Source organism: Penaeus japonicus, unplaced genomic scaffold (genome assembly GCF_977035675.1).
Source record: "Penaeus japonicus unplaced genomic scaffold, GWHDUDI00000001_assembly GWHDUDI00000023, whole genome shotgun sequence".
NCBI lineage: Eukaryota > Metazoa > Arthropoda > Malacostraca > Decapoda > Penaeidae > Penaeus > Penaeus japonicus.
This window is the reverse complement of record NW_028234425.1, coordinates 27333224-27356156: the sequence shown is the minus strand read 5'-3', so window position 1 is coordinate 27356156 and position 22933 is coordinate 27333224. Positions and strand designations below refer to the sequence as shown.

The following is a 22933-nucleotide window of genomic DNA, read 5'->3' as shown; positions in this document are numbered from 1 at the left end:
AAAAATTAACCGGGGGAGTTACAGGACGAAAAGAAAAGAAAAACGAAAAGTGTTAAAATAATACGAGATGAAAAGCAAGCAGGGAAGTATATCGCGGCGATCCAGAACAGCGAGAAGGGCGAAGTTAAGAGAAAACTTATCGGTATGTGGCCCTTGTTGCACATAGGGCCCGTAAAGCCCGACCGACGGGGATGGGAGGGGAGGGGAGGAGAGGGTAGGGGAAGGGGAAGGAGGGGAGGGGAGGAGAGGGGAGGGGAAGGGGAAGGAGAGGAGGGGAGGGGAGGAGAGGGTAGGGGAAGGGGAAGGAGGGGAGGGGAGGGGAGGGGAGGAGAGGGGAGGGGAAGGGGAAGGAGGGGAGGGGAGGGGAGGGGAGGAGAGGGTAGAGGAAGGGGAAGGAGGGGAGGGGAGGGAAGGGGAAGGGAGGGGAGGGAAGGGGAAGGGAGGGGAGGGGAGGGGAGGGGAGGGGAGGGGAGGGGAGGGGAGGGGAGGGGAGGGGAGGGGAGGAGAGGGGAAGGAGGGGAGGAGAGGGCAGGAGAGGGCAGGGGAGAGGGAGGAAGGGGGGGAGGGGAGGGAGGAAGGGAAGAGGAGGGAGGGGGGAGGGGGGAGGGGAAGGAGGGAGAGGGAGGAGAGGGGGGAGAGGGGAGGAGGAGGGAAGGAGGGAGGAGAGGGCAGGAGAGGGAGGGAGAGGGGGAAGGGGTGAGGGGAGAGGGGGAGGAGGGAGGGGAGGGGGAGGGAGGAGGAGAGAGGGGAGAGAGGAGGGAGGGAGAGGGAGGGGGGAATGGGAGAGATAGTGGAGAGGAGGGGAGGGGAGGGGAGAGGACGGGAGGGGGAGGGGGAAACCTGGGGACGGGAAGGACCTGAGAAAGGAAGAGGGAGGAGGACCGAGGAGGGAAGAGGAAGGGTGGGAGTACATGAGCAAGGAAGGAGGAGGAATAACAGGAAGAGGAGGACCAGGGAAGGGAGATGGAAGGAAGTGGAAGAGGGGGGGAGGACCTAGGGTAAAGGGATGGAAGGGGAGGAGGTTGGTGAAGGTGGCGCATATCGTGGCTCTTTGTGGATGAGCATTAGGGATAGATACCGTGGCGTTATAACGAATGAGTGGATGCTGGTAAAGCGCAGGGGAGAAGAATGCAAAACTGTGGAGAGAAAAAAAACACAGACAATGATATTAAAAATGATATAAAGCCATAATACTTGCCATTATAACCATTATCAAGATCAGGATTATTACAACAATGAATGCCATAGTCATAATGACAATCATTATAACCACAACGATAATCATGATATTCATGTTAATAGTCATATGGATGCCCGTAATATTCACAGAATTAATACTAACGATAATCAGAGAAACAATTATCATAATAATCTAAATGCCAATCATAATGAGACTCATAACTGGTATAAACGATAGGCGGTTATGATAATGATCACAAATATCTGCCACCATCATTATATAATTGCGCTTATTGTCATGCGTGGCTCCGACAGCAAAGGGACAGTTATTGCCTTCTTTATATGTTTAATTAAAAGACTACCAATTTTACTGCTGCTCCGGATTTTATTGGTACCACTAGTCCACTTGCTACGATCTACTGATTCTACTGCTAATATAATTCTACTGCTAATATGATATGCTGAGTCTACTGCTAATATAGTTGATACAATTGCTACCTTAATGTTATCATTATCAGCATTTTATTATATGATAATGACAAATAATAACGACAGAAAATACTAATAAAATGACGTGCGTAAGATAATAATTTGGTGCATGTTACCTTTGATATTCTTCCAAAATATTTTCTGAACGTGCTCTCTGTAGCTATGATGCGGATTACGGCTCGGCGTTATAAAAGGGGAAAGGATGGGAGATAAAGAAGAGAGAGAGAGAGAGAGAGAGAGAGAGAGAGAGAGAGAGAGAGAGAGAGAGAGAGAGAGAGAGAGAGAGAGAGAGAGAGAGAGAGAGAGAGAGAGAGAGAGAGAGAGAGAGAGAGAGAGAGAGAGGAGAGAGAGAGAGAAAAGGGTGAGAGAGAGAGAGAGAGAGAGAGAGAGAGAGAGAGAGAGAGAGAGAGAGAGAGAGAGAGAGAGAGAGAGAGAGAGAGAGAGCGAGAAGAGAGAGAGGAGAGAGAGAGGCAAAGAGAGAGAGAGAGAGAGAGGAGAGAGAGAGAGAGAGAGAGAGAGAGGAGAGAGAGAGAGAGAGAGAGAGAGAGAGAGAGAGAGAGAGAGAGAGAGAGAGAGAGAGAGAGAGAGAGAGAGCGATAGAGTGAAAAGAACTAAAATGAGACAGTAGGGCGGACAATGTTTTTACAGGAAGTGATCCTGCCAAGCGCTGCATGAGAGTGGAACATGTTATTGAATAATGACTCAAGACCAGAATTTAATGAAATGATGGTTGTCCCTTTCCTACCAAATGAAAACACTCATTATCTCTTACTAAATGAAGGAAGTGATAAAATTTACATACAAAGGCATGCATTATATATTTCATTTGAAGGCATAATTTACCTGAGATATTGTACAAGCTCCGTGATGTAAATGTTTGTAAGATATTTTCAAAAATATATTAGAAAACAACTTACAAGTTCATAAAAACATCAACTACAACACCGCCCGGAGTCACTCACTATGTGAAAGGCACCTACAGTTGCACACACATGATAATAGGGTCCCATAGTTGCACAGTCACACAAGCGATTGCATTTTAATGTTAGTTATATATATACAACACACCTGCGGAATACACAACACACATTAGAAAGATAAAACAGTTACTGCCTTACTATATACTCCCTTCTGCCACGTAAAAAAATAACACACGTGATTACAAATATACAAACAATTTCAAGCAACATCAACAGCCATTGTAATTGTGACATGCAATTGTGTTTAAACATATCTGATTAACAAGTATAATATATTTTTACATCTCTTATTCATACAGTTAATGGCAAGCTGCATTTTGCTGACAGGTTTCCTGTTATGCAACTTTAGATAAAAAAATATATATATATTATTAATAAGCATGGCATATTCATGTAGGCTATTGATATCAGCTGATGATAAATTATCATATGTTAACTACCTTCGATCATGACGCGGGTAACCACCTCGAATTCTGTTCTGTTGCAAGTTCATGGCGGTACAGACGGTAACCACATTTTCACTCCCGAATATAAATTCCTGTATACGTAGATGGATAAATGCAATAAGTTAAAAAGTGTTGAAATAACGCATTTGCAAGGTCATACCTGCATTGCCTGACCCAACATGCTTCCTCTCACTAATGTTACGTTCGACTTAATCTGTGTTCTTGACCATAATTATTCTACTTGGCCGTCGCTATTTGTGGTAGTGAAGTTGATACAAGCTTTATCTATCTCATATCAACGGCCGTATACATATTTGTGCAGGTAAGTAAAATAAATTAGAATCATCACTGTGGTGGATGTGCTGCAGATAGTGACACTGTTGATGGTAATTATGAGGGGCAAACGGCACCAAGAATGTTCATGAGGAATATTAAAAAAAGGTGTAAGTTTCTGACGACACAAATCAAATGTATTCATTTGTTTTAAAAGGAACATACATTTCCTGCTGTGTTATGTTTTTTTTTTTTTTTTTTTTTTTTTTAACTTTTCCTGCCTTTAGCATTGAATCTACCATTATCAAGGCGGCTATGTCTCTCTCCAGCTAATACCAGTAATTGAAATCATATGAGTCATTTCACTTCCCCATACAATTAAAAAGAAAATGTAATTTCGCGTTGTGGTTTCTCCCCTTAATTTATCATAGTCAGAAACCATGCAATTATGATAATTGAAAATATTAATTATAGTGAACACGCAGACTGAATAATTTTCGTTCTCGCAAGAACTTATATAAGAACCAACTAGCGTGGATTGAAAGAGAAATTATATGGGATACCGCAAACGTTTTCAAATCTCCCTGAAAAAAAGGTAATAATTTAGAGATACAATCGGCCACGGCAACTGATGCTCTCGTTAAAAAAAAGAATCGTTGGATTTAGGTAATTCTGTCTCATATGTGGATTATCTGATATATCACAGCAGCGCCATATGCGGAAACTGTGAGGCTTGCATAAAAAATGGAATAGAATAAGCATGAGGAATAGTTATCATAAATGTAACATAGACCTCTGCTACATTTTGTATAAAATATGAAAATATGTAATATCCTGAGTAGGACTGTATCTTTTTTTATATAGTTCAGTATTAAAAGTGTATTGCAGAGTTTAAGTAATAATGAATATTGCAGGTAACAAAAATGCGCCACGAAGCCTAGTTTAATCTACGTAATTTGAGTGATATTGTAGTAAGAGTGAAATGCTTTATTCACAAAAAAAAAAGAAAACAAAAATCACGATGAACACGTTAGAATCATCTGGTAGAAAAAGTTGTGTCATTAATACACAGATTTGCGGTAGAAATTGAATAAAAAAAATAAATAAAGAAATCAATAATAATAAACAAAGAGAGAAACCGAGAGAATGGGAGAAACGGTGAACAGTGAACGGGAATATTTAAAGAAAGAATAAAGGATTAAGACTTTTGGGTGTTTTATGCAGCTAGAATGAAATCCCTTTTTCTTATCATTCCCCTTTTTATTAGTCCGTCGTTTCTGAGCCTCCTACCTGCTGGCGCATGCAAGCTTATTGAGGGTGACAGAATATAAGAATATTTTGGTTTTGTCAGAAAGGACTACAGACTTTTCGATGTTTCATATCAAAATCAAGAAATGAGTATATAAATCAGTATAGTACACGGTTCAAACCTATAAACAAAATACAACTTCCCATAATCTACCATTACGTATCACGAAATCTGTCCGAAAATCGTAGCCCTTCAACAAAGGCTGCTCTTGATATGATGTTTCACTCTCAAGTTCCAATGTCTGGAGATGAGTTCCCGCCTTGGATCTCGACTTCTATCATTAAAGTAACTTCCTTCCATTGACGCGCTGTCCTTGCTAGAAGGATACTGACGTTAGTTGTTTTTGGAGCGTAAACAGCACACACACATACATACATACATACATACACACACACACACACACACACACACACACACACACACACACACACACACACACACACACACACACACACACACACACACACACACACACACACACACACACACACACACACACACACACACACACACACACACACACACACACACACACCACACACACACACACACACCACCACACACACACACACACACACACACACACACACACACACACACACACACACACACACACACATACTGACACACACACACACACACACACACACACACACACACACACACACACACACACACACACACACACACGCACACATATATACTCACACACACGAAAAAAAATCTACGCCATCCTCATCTCACACTGATGATTTCTATGCAAGGAATACGCCAAGAGGGCAGACCAGGTTGCATACTATTTTTCTTTTTGTAAAAAAGATAAAGACAATATTTTAGTATAAATACCCACATGAGAGCAACAGTCTCAGACGCGCGAATCTAGACATTTTCTAATTAATCTGTATTTTTATTAAAAGCGAAAAACACAATTCCATTTTGACGCTGTAAATTAGAAACCCAGACCAGCTAGTAAAAATCCGAGCTATTCATACTCGCTCTAAAAATCCATATTTGTTTTAAAATATGCATGTAGTTATTTTCGGCTTTGCTCTTCGTATATAGTTATAAATAAATGAATGAATGAATAAATAAATAAATAAATAAATAAATAAATAAATAAATTTATATATATGTATATATACATATCTATCTACCTATCTATACACACACACGCACACATACATACACTGTATATATATGTATGCATTTGCATGTGTATCTATTCATTTATACACAGCACGTTCGAAAATATTGCAATGGTGTTTTGACAATCTCAATGGAATTAAGTTTAAGGATAGAAGTATTGTTCATAGCTATTATGAACGTGTAAGTTATCACTTTTTATATTCATTTGGTGAAAAGAGGGTTGAAAATCTATAACTGAAGGCCAAAAAGTTGTGAATTAAACTTTGCTCATGGCTTCTAGGTAGCATTAACTTATATACTGTATCTGCGCATTTTTTAATGAATTATTGACTTCAAGCATACAATAACCTTGTCAATACTATTGGTGGAGGGCGACACTGGATTCTACGCTGTCGGTGCACAAGACCCAGGCACAGTGTCGTTCTTTGGCGTTATTTGCACTTTGAATAATAATTTAATATTTGCACTCCAAATTTACACACCGAAGCCCAAACGTACATGCATGCACACCAATACACATACACAAGTTTATGAACACACCCCATGTCTTATTCATATGCCCACGAAGATACATGTACACAAACACGTGGTAGCTAAACACTATAATATACAGAAGATGGACATAGAGAAATATAGACATGTGTCATGTAATGAGTCTCACTTCACCACATAGACCTCATGAATACTATACCAAAAATATGTGATTTTAGAAAATTGAAGGCACAATGGATGAGGTGCTTCGATAGGTCATCCATAATACAGGTCGTTCTGAATAAAGCTTTAATCCAGGTCACAAAGCAGATCAATGTGATACCTGCATTTCCGTGTTTGGTTCTCCACCGATATTTTTTGTACGCGAATGCTAGTGGGATTCGTTCCTTTTTTATGAATTAATAAGTTTAGTCGATAACTTGTATTTGTTTACATATTTCATAATGCTGTTTGTTTTATTGTCAAGGCTTCTTAATTCCTCCGTTGGCTGAGATTTCCTGTGGCAGAGTATATCCATAACTACATCATCCATGAATACATGGCATTACATAACCTTAATTATTTCACCTAAAGTTATCACTAACAGTAATCATTGTTCTTATCTATTTTATAGTTTTCTATAAAATATCTCTGCACACAAATGTAATTACATTTACATCTTACTAACTTAACATCGGGTGTGGACTGTAGAATAAGAATATGTTTTTTTTTGTTTTTGTTACGTTAAAAGAATGCCTTGTAATGGTATTTGTGTATCAGTCATATTTTATTTAAAACAAATACAGTGTATCAAACTATCATCACATTAGTTTGTTTCATTAAGAGCCTAAGGGGAAAATTACTATTTTCTGTTTAAATTTATGTGAAGTGGAGTCACTAATTCTGAGCACATTCTCAGAATAAAGGAGCATTGCAAATTTTATTGATACTCTTCAGGAATGGCTTCACTAGACTATAGAAGGAAACCTACACTCATTAAAAGTTTTGGTTAATACCTGTGTACTAGTGACTTTTGAAATAAAATTTATAAGGATTACACAAATTAAATGTACTATATTACTTGCAAGTTATCAAGAAATTGTAAACACACTTGAAGCATCTTTCTCTAGCAAACAATTTATTTCTTGTTGAACTTCATAATTAAGATCTGGGTATTTGAAGCTGTCACCCTATCATTTCGCAGGAAAATAGTGAAAGTTTACCATAAATAATAAATCTTAATATATTATGCAGTCAGTAAGGAAAAGTTTCAGTAGTTTCTGCTGAATTGGTCACAATGAGTGATCGCCATTGGTAATATTTTCAAATAAACTGTAGGTTTTGAATTCCCTCCAAATGTTTGTCAAATGTCACATATCTAAGAAAATGTAATTCATATATCTGAAAATATTATTTGTAAATTTTTATTACCTCAGTTGTAATGAAAAGGTATAATGAGAAAGACAACTTTGTAATGCAAGAAACGTAACTGACACATTTCACTGTCATGTCTTCATCAGAATTACATAAAAGCCATTCTGATAAAGATATGACGCAGAAACATGTCAATTATTACTATAATTTTCTGAAGGTACTTGCTTCTATCCATACTTTCTCAGCAGTTGATGCAATGAACTCTGTTCACCTTAGGTATAATTCTATTTCTTGATCATTCTACATGTATCTACAAAATTTTCTCATGCACATATAATCCATAATCACTATATAATTTTGTTATTAGAAATGTAACTCCTTTTGCAAGTAAATAGCATGTCATCATTGTTTGACATATAGTTATTATTCAGAATGCAACGATTGTTTCAGGTCAGTTGTAAGAAAAAGAATCTTTCTACAATTTTACATTTTTCTTTATTTCAATATACAAATCACTGGTATAAAAGGAATTTGTTTTGTCCCATATTATAAAAATTTATACTAAAATTAAGGATTCTTCCAGTTTATGATTAAATATTTATGTATAGAATTAAGGATAAGTATCATTATTATCAAATAACATGGATTACACAATTAAGATCCTTTTTAATAATTAAGCATTGCAAAATGTATACATTATGTTCCATGATGAAATATTAAATCAACTTTCAATATATGGATTGAATTCAAAATGTGTATACCAACAATAAAAAAATTAACACTCAAATAAATTATACTATTCTCTTCACTTAGTGTCACTAAAGATGGTAACGTAGTTCAGAATAGAGGACATTTTTTTTATAAAATCTAAGAAGTTATAAGATATACACAAAATAACCAAGACATCTTTATAACAATGATCGTACATTTTAACAAATAGTTTAAACACTGTGTGGGATCCATTGGACCTGCAACTAATCATCATCATCGTCGTCTAGTGTAAAATCATATGGTTTGAATGCTGATCTAATCTTATTTCGAACTTCGGTTTCTTGATCTTGTGAGATTTTGCACTCTCGCCAGTCAATGCGTTCTGGTGCGTTCAAAATCAGAGGACTTGCCAGTGCTTCCCTGTTGAAACAAAAGTTTGATCATTAATTCTCTCAATGTTAATTTCATCTTCTTTCCTTCTTTGATATTCTGCATGAGATTATTCTCTAAAAATACAGATAAATTAAACTGATAATATGAAATCACTAGAACAATATTTATCAACAATTATTATACTCACAATTATATATTACAGAAAAAAATAGATTATTAATTATTTGACATACTTTCTTCAATTGCACCATCTCTATTAACAAATTACAGTACAATATCTTAGTAGTGTGCACACACAATATGCTATACAGAGATGTAAACAAGAACTAATGTACCTCGGTACTACTTCTTAAAAATAAAGTCCTAGCACAATGATATCAATGACTACTGGTATTCCCTACCTTCCAAACTGCAGAGGGAAATTTTTCTTTACTCTGTGGTACAATTTCTCTCCTGATGGCAGTTCAGCATAGAAGAAAGGAGTGCCTGGAGGAGCAACTTGGGCGATGTCCGACAACTTGGGGATTTCGTCCAATTCAATTCCGTTTTCATTGGCTACTTCCTGAAAAACAGATGATGCATATCAAAACTTTAGCTTAATTTATTTCTTTGGTAGTGTTCAGATATTTATCTCTATATCATATTTATATACATTTTTTTTCACTGCAGAGTATATAATGACTTCTAGATGAAAAGCTTTTGTGTAATATAGTGGCTGGCTTATACACAGCTTAAACATATCATATCTGAAGTGTAACTGATGAAATATGCTTGCAAAGCCTTTTGTGCATGTCTAACTGGCAAAAATTAAAATGTAAATGACAAAATAGGGAAAAAAAAGGGAGAGAAAAAAAATATGGAAGAAATGATACATGTTAATTCTTTTTAGTACCAATTTTGTTTAAGCCAACTGCATTGCTTAATAAATATGAAGTGTTCATGCTTTATCATACGGAAGTAATACATACTGGGATAGGATACATTTTAATGAAAATAATTTCAATTACTGTTTGACATGCTTTTAGAAAAACCTTGAGTTTACTTGGAACATTTCTCATTCACATAGTATATTGATGTTTTAAGTGCAAATGTTAACATAAATAAAAGGAAAAAATATGTACAATATGTGTAAGTTATAACTAGTGGGGGAAAGGAGGTCTGTTGAAATGTTCTTGAAAATGATATAGGAGAGGAGGAGGAGGAGTCGGAGGAGCAGGAGTCAGAGGAAGAGTAGTCAGAGGAAGAGGAGGAGGAAGAGGAGGAGGAAGAGGAGGAGGAGCAGCAGGAGCACAAAGGTGAGGAGAAAAAGAAGAAAAAGAAGTTAAAAAATCAGTGATCAGCCATTAGCATTACCATTATTTTATAACTTCAAATAACTCTTTGATGAATCTGGCATAATTTTGCTTGATTTCCATTATGCTATGTTACAATGATGTGCTATTAATATTAATAGTATTGTGGTACTAATATTAATAGTACCACAAACCGAATATTTGCATTTGGTGAACTACCTACCATCAGTAAAATGAATGTGTATTTACATATTTTTTTATTCTTTGAAAAAAAGTGCATCATCTAGGCTGGTAATAATTTTGATTAATCTTTCCATATATCATAACTTTCATTATAAACAAAATGATTTTATTGTAAAAGCCCTTGTACCACAGTATAATACCTACCATGAAGGCTTCCTTTACGTCTCCTAGAGTTTCGCCTGGGGCAGGAACTGCTTGGACCTGCATGTGCTGTGTCCTATAATTCCGCTCGAAGAACACAACACATTTACCCTTGGCCTTAAACATCTTCCTCAAGGCTCCTTTGAACTTTTCCACCTCTGAAATATGACAGTCAATAAGACTAAGAGTAAGAAACTGTCTGACAGATTCTTTGGTTTTGGAAACCTATATTGATTGATATCTGGGGAAGAAGAAGAAGAAGAAGAAGAAGAAAAAGAAGAAGAAGAAGAAGAAGAAAAAAATCATAAAAATATTGCACTGATGTAGTATGCAAAATATTATGATAAAAGAAATGTAAACAATCATTAGATCAAAAGGACTATGGTATAAAGACTACAAACTTTTAAACCTTGTGCTGAAAAATTAATATTTTCATTAATGATAAATGGAACATATGTATTATCTTGTAAATGTGGCATATAAAATGGGTATAAATATGAAGTAAAATATTCAGTTGCTGATATAGGCAACCCCTCTCTTGTATACATTTAACCCCTCGCAAAGCTGGAACACTTTCATACAGCACATTTCCTCATTTTAAATTTACAAGCTATTTATTGCTTCAGTTTGATGACCAATTCTACCAACTGCTAACTAGTATCACTTTGCTAATATATCATATAGACTCATAATTCATTCCATGGGACTTGAAAGAAGAAGAAGAAGAAGAAGAAGAAGAAGAAGAAGAAGAAGGAGAAGAAGAAATGCCCATCTTCAGATGCCCAGCCCCAGCTGAACATCTCAAGATGTGGCCTGTATTGGAAGGGTAAAAACATAACTTTAAGATATAAACACTTGTATGATTATGTTTTGCTATTGCTAATTACGACTGAGGTCACAGAAGTGAAATACTGCTTGACATGTTTTGAACCTAGATCTACTTTTCTGTGTACTTAATCAAGTAACAATAGATTTTATCGGACTTGGTAATGATTTGATACTACAAAGTACAAAACTGATAATGGAAAATAATGTCTTTGTCAATTTCCAAATGGGTTTATTATTTTTGCAAAAGTTCTAAAACTATTTATGAGATACTTCTGCTTTACACCTAGAAAAGTCATAGCATTTTAAGTTAATATTGTGCCATTAAACCCATTGCGGATAAGGGCAACACATTGATGCTATAAAAGTTTTAGACCATATCTGCTATAGAAAGGCAGAAGGCATTAACTCCAAAATCTGTGTTTTGAGAAAATTGATGGTAAAGATTTCAGTGTATGAGAAAAAATGTAGTTAATGCAGCCTACCTGTTCAGACTTTGGTTTAATGACAAGGCAGGTGTAACCCACAATACTGGGCATGTTCGTTTCTTTCTGCTGATTTGATATATACCAAATTTATGAAAATCACATTTTTTGAGTTAACCCAATGATAATGGTGTGTCACACCCGTGTGACACACCGTTGTGCCTGATGACGGGGTGACACACCAGTGTAACGTCCTCGAGGTGATATTGCTTAGGCCTGGCATAGGGGATTGCCAGTTCTCGCCGGACCCATCGGGATTGGATTAATGTGTTTTGCCTTTCTTAGATAGATATGTTAGGCATGTAAGGTGCCACTGCCAGTCTGGCTGTTATGCAGAGTGGCACTAGGAGTGAGGTAGATGAGGAGTGTAAAAATTATAAATATTTTGCTTTTTCTTTGTTACAATAAAGAAAATGTTCTGCTGAACAGAGTAACTCTTCCTCCATTAATTTGTGACAGTAAGGTTACACTCAGTATACAGTGTATATACTTCCTTTATGTAGACTTAAAGTCCAACCTAAAGGAATTATTAGTCTAGACAATGTCTGAAAAAAGTAGAGAAAATTTTTCAGCACTTTTATGTATAAATGAGCAATAGTTGGGCAAAAAATTTGGTTTTTCAACTTTGATGTTCCACTGTTTGGTAACTTTTTGATGTGACACAAATTTTCTGGTGTGTAAAATCAGATAAAGCTGTAGAATTTGGAGGGCAAAGATGGGCTGAGGAATTGCAGTCTTTATGAGGTAAATTACAATGATCAATTCTTTCTATTTTACACAGTACATACTATGTCACGCTGGAGCCTAAAGAGTGAAAGGGTGACCTTGATATTAACATGGTGCAGCAAAAAGTGTATTTGATTACTTCCCAGTGCCATTGGGTTGATCTACAAGAAAAGAATCTTACTTTCTATCACATCAAACAAAAACTAAATACCATCACTTCATCTTCAGATGAACAAATAAAACACATATACCTTTAATAATTACAATAATAATTCAGCCCCTGATGAACTTTTTATATGTTGAAAAATATACTGGTTTTGTGTGCTGTTTTGTATCATTTACTCCATGAAAATTAAATCTTATAATACATTTATATAAGGCCCACAAAATGTTAATAAGCCACTGTCTTAAAATGTCTATAAATGTGTAAGTGAACTGGCAATTGATGAAAATGTGCAATTTTTTCCCATGTACACACACACACACACACACACACACACACACACACACACACACACACACACACACACACACACACACACACACACACACACACACACACACACACACACACACACACACACACACACACACACACACACACACACACACACACACACACACACACACACACACACACACACACACACACACACACACACACACAAAGTGACATATAAATCTATCTATTTATGTTGCCAAAAGCACCAGTGTTTCCTTACCTTGTCTGCTGTCTCCATCAAGGTCAGACGTGCTTTGGAAGTGTGTGATGGGCAAGATGAGTAGGTGTTCAGGTACAAGGCCTCCCTTTGCAAGTGCCAGGTACACATGCTCACCCACGCTCACCACCAAGTGCTTCTCCACTTCAGGACTCGCCAAGCAGAACCAACAAGGGCCTGGTGAAGATCATATGAAGGCAAATCAATAAATCTATTAGTACAGAATGATTTTTTTCTGTATTGGCTCACTTTTTTCAAGTTGACACACCAGGTAAAACCCTATGAAAACATTAATTGTAAGTAACCTAGGGTGCAGGATTATAAGCATCAGAGGGAACTTTTATTTAGCTAATGGTCTGCCCATGCTATCATAACTTGTCCCCTATTTTTGTAAATATATCTAAGGATAAGGATGAGCCAGGTTTGCGGAGCAGATGCTTTGCCAGGGTTATATGCACCATGGTGAGCCCGCCTGTGTCATCCAGTTCTGACTCATGAAAGTGTGCCAACAAGTGTAGAATTGATCTGAGCTTGGTCCTTACCTACCATGGTGCCATACCACAGCAGTACCCACTAAGAAACAGTGGAAATTCACAAGCTTGGACGGGGCTTGATCAGTCGACCAGCATCTACCACTGTACAAGCCTGACAGCTCACATATCTAATCTTTCTTTAGTTATTATGTATATATATTTTTAGCTGACAGTAAATATCTCCACTACAGGTCCCAGGCAGGATGAAAGGGGCTCAAGTACAAGCAGTCAACTTATTAATCTGTTGTAACACATCTCTGTTACTGGCAAGAGAGACCTGATGAATGACTCCAACACAACAAACATGCACAAAAAGCCACAATTTTATTTCTATTTCAACTTCAGTCTCCTTTTAATCTCAGGTCACATTATATTCTCCTTTAGCTAATATCTAATCAAAATTTGATAAGTACTTTCCTTCTAATTTCCTTGCAGAAGTAATTCAAAAAGATTTCAAACGGTGAAAAATAAACAGTGCTTATTGATATGAATGAATATCTGCAAATATATAGATATAAGTATCCCTTTTTCAGTTAGCTCTTGTTATGTTTGGTGAGGATATTTACAATAAGCAAGAAACAAAATAGCAACAGGAAAACAATGACTTTCAGTTGGGAGGTTGAATGGAAGAGGAAAAAAAACAAGGCTGAACTAAAAAGAAATGAAAAGAAAATACATACAAAAAAAAGAAGAAAGAGAAAATGGTATGTCAGTGAATATTAGCCCTATTGATATTTTGGAAATTATGGTTCTTAGCAGGATAAGACCAGCTTGAGAAAAAATAAAGGAAGGAATACAAGAATTGCTCAATTAAGACGAAAATATAAAAAATAAATAATGAATCCACAGAAAAGGTAGATAATTAGTCAACCTACCAGTAGGTTTTGGTGGCATTCGTTTCCTCTCGAATTCTCTCTCTCCACCACCTTTTCTCTTCCTACCGCGGCCATCATCGTTAAAATCTGCGTTCATGTTGTAGAAGAACTGAGCTGCGCCTGAGCTCTGTGATTTTGTCTAGGAAGGAATTTATGTATTAATTCCGGAATAGAAATTATGTTTGTTTTATGTGTGCTAGTCTTCAATTGAACCCAGGCAAAAAATATGAAATCATATCTTTCCTGTATGCTACCATACATACTCATGATAACGTATTTATCAGCACAATAATGAGTCACCACTTGTAATATTCATCACTTAGATATCCTTCACTGATGCCCTTATATCTTGATAGCCATTGCTATCTGTTGCTATAAGTAATGTTAATCTATATTTGTAAAACAAAAATTATAAACCAAGAAAGAAAAAAGGAAGAAAGAAGGAGATGATGAAGAAAAAAGCATTAAAATTAGTACCTGTGCTGACAAATTCACAAGATGGGCTTCTGAGTACGGACATTCTGTGACATCTCCTGGTTGTGCATTCAGCTCTGCTTCGGTGCAATGCATGCCTGGGGTTATGTTGAAGGCATACAACCACTTAAGTTTCTCTGGATTGCCTACTTTGGCTAACCCAATAAAGCGGGTAACGGGTCGAGTGGATTCTATTAAAACTTTGTGGTTTCTGTAATGGAAGAGAAGAAAGTATATTACAAGAAGGCAAAATATGATGATATCAAAGGTTCTTTGAAATTCTCAATTTTGTATGAACTAGAAACAGAAGTGACTGTTTTATAGAGTTCTAGATACTTTTCTTAGAATAATATCAATATGAAAAAAGATGATGAATAAAAAAAGTAAAAAAAAATATTTGCCATTACCCACATCGACTCACACATACAATGTAAGCTCATAAATTTAAACAAATATATTACCAATACACTTTCTTAATCATATATTTATTAGTATTCATTCTGAAACATTCACTCATGGTAACCTTTCAGAGATGGGCCAAATCTTCGGCCAGGAATGGGCATCTTGAAATGTTTTATTTTCTATTACTCTCTAGAGTTATAGTATGGTATATAAATCCATATATGATATATTAGCAAAGTGTCTAATTAGCATTTGGCATGATGCATTAGTTACACAACTGAAGGAATAAACACCTTGTATTTTGAACCCCATGAAAATTCCCATAGCAGAAGGGTTAATGAATGTCAATTTATATCAACTTATATAAATACACTGAAAAAAATTTAAACATAACCAAAATACCTGTATGGCAGCCGTTCATAAGGCTTTCCTACCAAGCCACTGAAATGGTATCGTGGCTTGATATTGAAAGCTAATCTGGAAACCATTGCTGATCCAAAGTCCTCAGGGTCACATCCTTCCTACAAGAGAGAGAAAAACCTATATTTAGACTAGGTTTTAAATTAGGATATTAGAATATATTAGGAGTATTAACCTTGTAATACCAAGTGACGAGATATCGTGTCATGTGGTGGCAGCACCTGACATGGCTTATCATGTGGCTGGCACGCCAGGTGATTGGGTGCTTAGCAGTCAGCCACAGCCAGAGCGGGTGAATAGCCCAAGGGATGAGGCCTACAGGTTTGAAATATCCTGCCGTTTAGACCAATTGGAGTTAAGTAACTGCCATTAACACAATAATTTTGATATAATTTGTATCAAAATGATGAGAATAGCAATTTTCACTGGAGGACATGATCTGCCCGGTTAATGCAGAGGCCTAACACCCTGGGCTATTCTCCTGCACTGGCTGCGGCTACCCGTTGCGCACACGCTCACCAGGTGTGCCAGCCATACAAAAAGCCATGACTTGATATCACATTGCTGGTGGCAAGTGCTGCCAGCACATTATGTGAATTCATGTCACCCATCTTTAATGGGTTAATAAGCATTCAGTTATTCAGTGATACAAAATACTTTGTGTTCTGTATTCTTCTATAATGTAGTAGACATATTTTATTATACTACTTTCTTTCCTCCCTTTTTCTCCTTTCCTATAAATCATTATTATTAATATTATTAAATTTATTGTCATAATCATTATTATTGGCAAATCGTTATTTTCTATCATACATGCAGCATTCCCCCCATGTGCCTAATTTGGCCTGTGTGCCAGAGATACGCAGGCTTAGTCTATAGTATCAAATAAACTAACTGGGAATTCCATAGACAAGTTAATTCAGAGCCACTCCCATTTTATTCTATTTCCTAAAAACTGATTGGCAGTATCATAAATCATAAAGTTAGAAAGCACATAAAATTCCACTTCTAGCAGCATTTCATATACAATATTATGAGTTAGGATGATGTGAACATATTTTTGTGTTTCTTTGGTTTTACATTTTCATATATTTATATATACATATGCATATTTTGGGAGGCTTATTATGCATAAAAGTTTTCTTATGGTACTAATAATTCAGCCAAGAAATAAAAAGTAATTTACTGCATATGTACAAAAATATAAATACTTATAGTACCCTAAACAGCCATACTTTGCAACTAACCTGTGTAATAACATACGTATGATCACAGAGCCATTCTTTTGTCTAAAAAAATAGTCCTGAACACTATTATTTTATAACAGACCTAACAAATGAAATAAGATTCTGAAGGGATCCTGAAAGGAAAAAAATATATCTAAGCGATCCTCACAAGGGAAGAAGAAGCTGAAAGGATCCTTAGTACTGCATTTTTCCTTGTGTTGAAATTGCAAGCTGTATACTGTCTTTTCCTTCATTATGATGCCCTATCATACTAAATACCAATTTGTATCAACATTTAGTCTCATATGTCATATCATAATAGAAAACACAAGCCCAGGCTGAATGTCTTAAGATGTGACTCATATCAGAAGGGTTAAAAGTTAATGTTATAGATTTAAGCTGTTTATTATCACTATAGCAAAAGAACATCACAATTAATATTAATTGATAATTTTTGAGGAGCACAAAAAATATCCTATCTATCTAACACAATTACTACTGTCAGTTTGGATATGGTGGATACCATTCTATGGAAATAACAATTACTATGAAAGCATGTATTCACATTCATAGAAAAATTCCCTTACAAAACCAATGAAATCTCAGGAAGTCATTCATATCCACTTGATGTCAGTACTATAAAACTTTCAAATGAAAAATCAATACACATTTACTTTTTGCATTTGCTTGCTTCATAGGTGCAACCAGTCAAATCTACCTCTTGTAAAATAAAGGGAATTATTCTATTTCCTACATTTACTTGTTTGCCTATCCTATGAAAAGACATGCAAGCGTAAAATGCATAATGATACCCAAACCAGCCATATTCCCACTGCATAATAACAAATTGTTATTATCCTTATCATAATCATTTAAGTAACCAATGCTTCTCCATGGGGTGCAAGTACATGAAAGTAAACGTAACATATAAAAAAGCACAAAATACCAAATTTTTAAAACCAGAAGTGTATTTACTTGGATTTTGGTGGCTTGCATATTACAAATAGAATATTATAAGCTAATGTTACAGAAGGAAATTATCTTTAATTTGTTGAAAATCAACTTCAATCAATAGTGAAACTGTATACATAAGATATCTTTGGAGAAATGTCCTAATAACCTTGTGTTAGTAGAAAGTGTTAATATAGAGTTGCCATTTATACAAACAAAAAAAAAAAAAAAAAAAAAAAAAAAAAAAAAAAAAAAAAAGAAAAAACAAAAAAACAGAAAAAAAAGACAATAAATAGAGAGACAAATATATATATATATATATATATATATATATATATATATATATATATATATATATCAGATAAAAAATGGCAAAATACCTACATCTTTAATAAAAGAAAAGAAAGAAAAAAAAAAACATAATCAACAACAATCAAAAAGAACAATTATAAAAAAGAAATTCTGTTCTTACTTACAGGTTTCTTAGCAAAGTTGCAAACAGCTTTTGGCCACTGTCCCGTGATGAGGATATCAATAACTTGCTTGTTTCCACACTCGGTCTCCAGTGACTTGATGTCATCACCAACGAAAGAAAAATCAGTCTTCTTATTATCTTCAGACTCTCTTCCACTCAAATACATGATTTTCAGTCCACTGCTGCAAGGGTAGATCCCATTGGGACCTGTTGGAGAGGTTACATACAGTGTTCTGTGTATGCTGCACATACTTAACCCTATGATAGTGTGTCACACCTGTGTGACACAGCTAAATGCCTGATGATGGGGCGACACACCAGTGTGACGTTACCGATGCAATATTGCATAGGCCCGGCATAAGGGGTTGCCATTTCTTGCCGGGCCCGTCGGGATTGGGTTAAGAACATGCAAGAGGAATGTGGTAAATATTCTAGTCCAATGATTTTCTTATTCATTTCTGTATAGAGCAAAGTCTTGGGAAAGCAATCTTTCACATTATATACAAAACAATTGGCTGATACCAAACTAAGTCAGAAACAAGTAAGATTTTAAGGGAACAAACAGTCAATGTGCAAAAAACTCAAAATCAAAATTTGGAGCAGTATAAAGTGAATAAATTATAAACTAATATAGATAATAAATTAAAAGATCTAGTCCAGGATATCTTTTTGAACTTTGGGAATAAAAGTATAAGCATTCTTTAAGATACAATTTTCTGCCAAATTTAACTCTAACTCCAGTGTATAATAACAGAATTAAAATGAGGATATGTCTTGATGGGTCAAAAAATAGATGGAAAAGAAATGGAACTTATTGCTCTAGCACTTTTTCAAATCATATTTCATAGCTTAAGCTTAGTTGAAATACCAAGAAAGTAAAACACATAATTACAAACAGTGAAGCAACACAACAAAATTAGAGCTGAATGTCGTTCACTGCAAATATGGAATTTAGGAAATATGAATTGCAACTTTCAATAGCTCAGATGATGTTAAAAGCTTTTCTTTTTTTTACTATCTCTATAGCAAATAAGCTATTTAACTGCTAATTTGTTATAGAAATGTTATGAATAGCAAAAAAAAAAAAAATTGTCTATTCTATCTAGTTTCATGTAAATGTCTAAATAACTACAAAACTATAACTTTGTTTTGCTTCAATGGCATCTCTGAAAATATGGAATATAACATGTCAGTTTCACGTATTAACCCATCCCCGACGGGGGAATTCTAGCCTTGAATGTCCAAATGCCGGGGCGTTCGAATTATTAGGCCTAAATCAATTGAATGGCTGGCACAATACTGTGCCGCCCGGCAACTGGGCTTTTGAATGCGCGATACACATGCTGTACCACCCGTCCTGTGTGGGTTAATAACCTATCTATCACTGGCCCTTCTCCATAATATCTACCTTGGTTTTATATATAAGCTGTCAAATACATTTCTACATTGGACGAAATATTCAGTAATGACAATAGATGTACATGATGGAAAAAAAAAAAGTACTTTAATCCTACACATTAATTAATCAAATTAATTTTTACCCTACAATCATGGCAGACAGATATTGAAGGCATTTGTACTCAAAGAAATAATCCCATAAAATATAACCACTAAACTGATACCTCTATTCTACATGCATTTAAATCACCTTTCCAAGCTCACCCAAGTAAATGACATTTTCACATAGTTCACAGCCCTTTAGGTCTGGGTAATTAGATGACAGGCCCGGTGCATGAGGCCCTAAGACATAGGTCGTCAGTGGCACTGGAAAGAAGAACAAAATTTAATAGCAGGTTAAGATATGAAAAAGAGATTGTAAATGATCTCACAGTGTAAAATAATCAATGTTCTGTTACCATTTGTTATCTCTGTCTGGTCACATTTACACGGAACCTACCTTTGAGAGCCCCAGATTTGTAAGGTAGCCATTGGGAATTGTCGGCACCGAAGAAATCTCCCACACAAAGGAGGAACGAGAAGGGGCCATTCTTTTGGTTGACATTGCTTATGCGTTTGAAGAGCTGGTTGAAGCGGCCTTCCACGTCCCCTGCCACAAGACTGAACATGGAGTAAAAATAACAAATAATATATGTTGGTAATTCCTAAACAGCATTTTGACCAGGATATTAACCATCACTTTGTGAAATATATTATGTAAACAGCTAATACCTTTTGATTTATAAGACTATATAAACTCAATAGGTACTCTATCATCATATGACACCAAATCATTAGTATGATAAATCTACAATAAAAGCATCTAGAGACATTAATGATATTATATATCATATATTTAGTGTGATAAACATCACAAACCATATACATTTATTATGTTTTCAAGAGGGCTATGATATGCATTTTATGTTCTAAGATCACTCTTAATAGCTCTTGATAATAAGGAATGCTAAGCTTATGCTAATGATAATAGTTTTGGTTTAAAATGCAGTTGTAAACTAATATCAGAATGAATAATTCCAAAGGCAACATGTTATACATTCTTATTCACAAATGTTCAAAAGTTAATAGTACTTAAATATAGTTGAAAGACTGTTTGCTATTACCAAACAGACATTATTAAAATTAAATTTTTAAGATTACTGGCAGCAAATTTTGTTCAACATTACATTCTTAACAATGCAGGCACAAATGGTACATATACAAATACATACAAACAGAACTCTTCAGACTTATACACAGACACACAGACATATACATACACACATGAGTACACATCCTTTTTTGGAGTGCTGACAGACAGAGATGCAGCTGTGATTGCTTGACATTGCACCAGTATCAGTTTTGACTTAACCTGTTGAAACTGGGAAAATGTAGTGCCCACAATGGTTCTCTTTCATCAATTTGTTTTTGACCAGGGATGGCTCCACAAGCATTTAATCACCAATGATTAGGCCTAACTGACGTGACCTGTTTATTTAATTCTATTGCTATAATTATTGTTATAAATGTTATTATCATCATAATTATTAATAAGATGTAAATGAAAATAATAATTGTAATATATATATATTATTTTTCTTTCTTTCTTTAAATCAAAGGAAAAAGGTAAATAAGTGAAGTCAGGTAGGCCTAGAGATTGTTTCCTTGGTGATCAAGCACTTGGGGAGCCATCTTACTTATCAATATTTGAAAAAAAAGAGATAATAATAATAATAATAATAATAGTGGACAGTGAATGTCTACATTTACTCTGTGTCAATAGATTAAGACTGTAGATCTTCTACCACAGACTATTTACATCAGGAGTCCACCAAGCGATGCTACGGCTTCTGTGCTCTAGGTTCTAGCAAAAGCCAATTAACCAACTCTATTTACATTCTAGCAAGATAGAGCTGGGACTGATTCCTTATTTTAGGGTAAATTGCAATCTCTATCTTACTAAAATACATGTTTTGGAAGTTTGTCGACCGCTGCTGTAGCACAAAACATAAGAGTCGCAGCACTGCTTGATGTGGGGATCTTGATGGGCAGTTGTGGACTTAGTCTGATTATCTTTTATTTATATGAGCATTCTTTCTTGCATTCTTTAAGACCATTACATTAGCTTTTATTTATCTACACAATGTCTTTCCGTTAATAATTATCTTATTTTCATGTGGATTTAGACAGATCAGCCCAGGTTATAATAATTTTAAAAATCTATATCTAGAAGGCCTCTTTGGATTCATTGGTATGTCTTTCTAATAGAAATTACTAAGAAACCTGCACTGAGATTTTTCTTATAACTGAATGTGTTATCACAATCCACATGAAACTTGCATGATCTGTGATAGAAAGAAAACATAGCACCTAATGCATGGACATTAGTAGGCTCATTAAATTACTAAGATATGGAAATTTTTAATAATATTGAGATATATTTTCCTCACTTCAAGACTATATAGAATTAAAAATGAAGATTATTATGGACGAATAAGTGAAATTACCTTTGACAAATCAGTCATTTAAAAGTTTGTATCCTACATAATCAACAAATATTTTGGTTTCTCAAAGTAGTACGTGCGGGTATCCAATATCACTCATTCATGCACTGAAGCTGAACACAAAGCCACCTGAAAACCAATCCTACAAGTTATCCATTCTCAAAAATATAAAATTCAAAAAGATGCTCAATTCTTAATTAAATACACATGACTTACATTTTCTGTATTTTATCCGCCATCTCCGCCCAGAATTACGATCTATAAAGTATGAAAAGCCTTGGCCGATAGTGTAGTAAATTATTCGAATGAATTAGAGATGAAAATCGACGTCGTTTTACAAATTCAAATATTTCCGAACACGCAGAGAGCCGCCATTGCAGGCCGCATGTAAACACACTCTGATTGGTCACCCGAGTAAAAACTATCTTCTGATT

The 22933-nt window shown here is 35.5% G+C and overlaps 1 protein-coding gene across 1 annotated transcript; it reads right to left on the bottom strand.

Moving 5' to 3' along the window:
* Positions 1-8139: 8139 nt before the first annotated feature.
* On the bottom strand, positions 8140-22902 carry LOC122249011 (CWF19-like protein 1). The gene is made up of 11 exons (XM_043009498.2): positions 22716-22902; positions 20456-20616; positions 20221-20322; positions 18560-18765; positions 15889-16007; positions 15088-15295; positions 14611-14749; positions 13206-13379; positions 10451-10605; positions 9173-9333; positions 8140-8798 (listed from the first exon to the last, which is right to left on the bottom strand). The coding sequence occupies exons 1-11, from the start codon at positions 22736-22738 to the stop codon at positions 8642-8644; spliced, it is 1605 nt and encodes a 534-aa protein (XP_042865432.2). The 5' UTR covers positions 22739-22902; the 3' UTR covers positions 8140-8641.
* Positions 22903-22933: the final 31 nt, after the last annotated feature.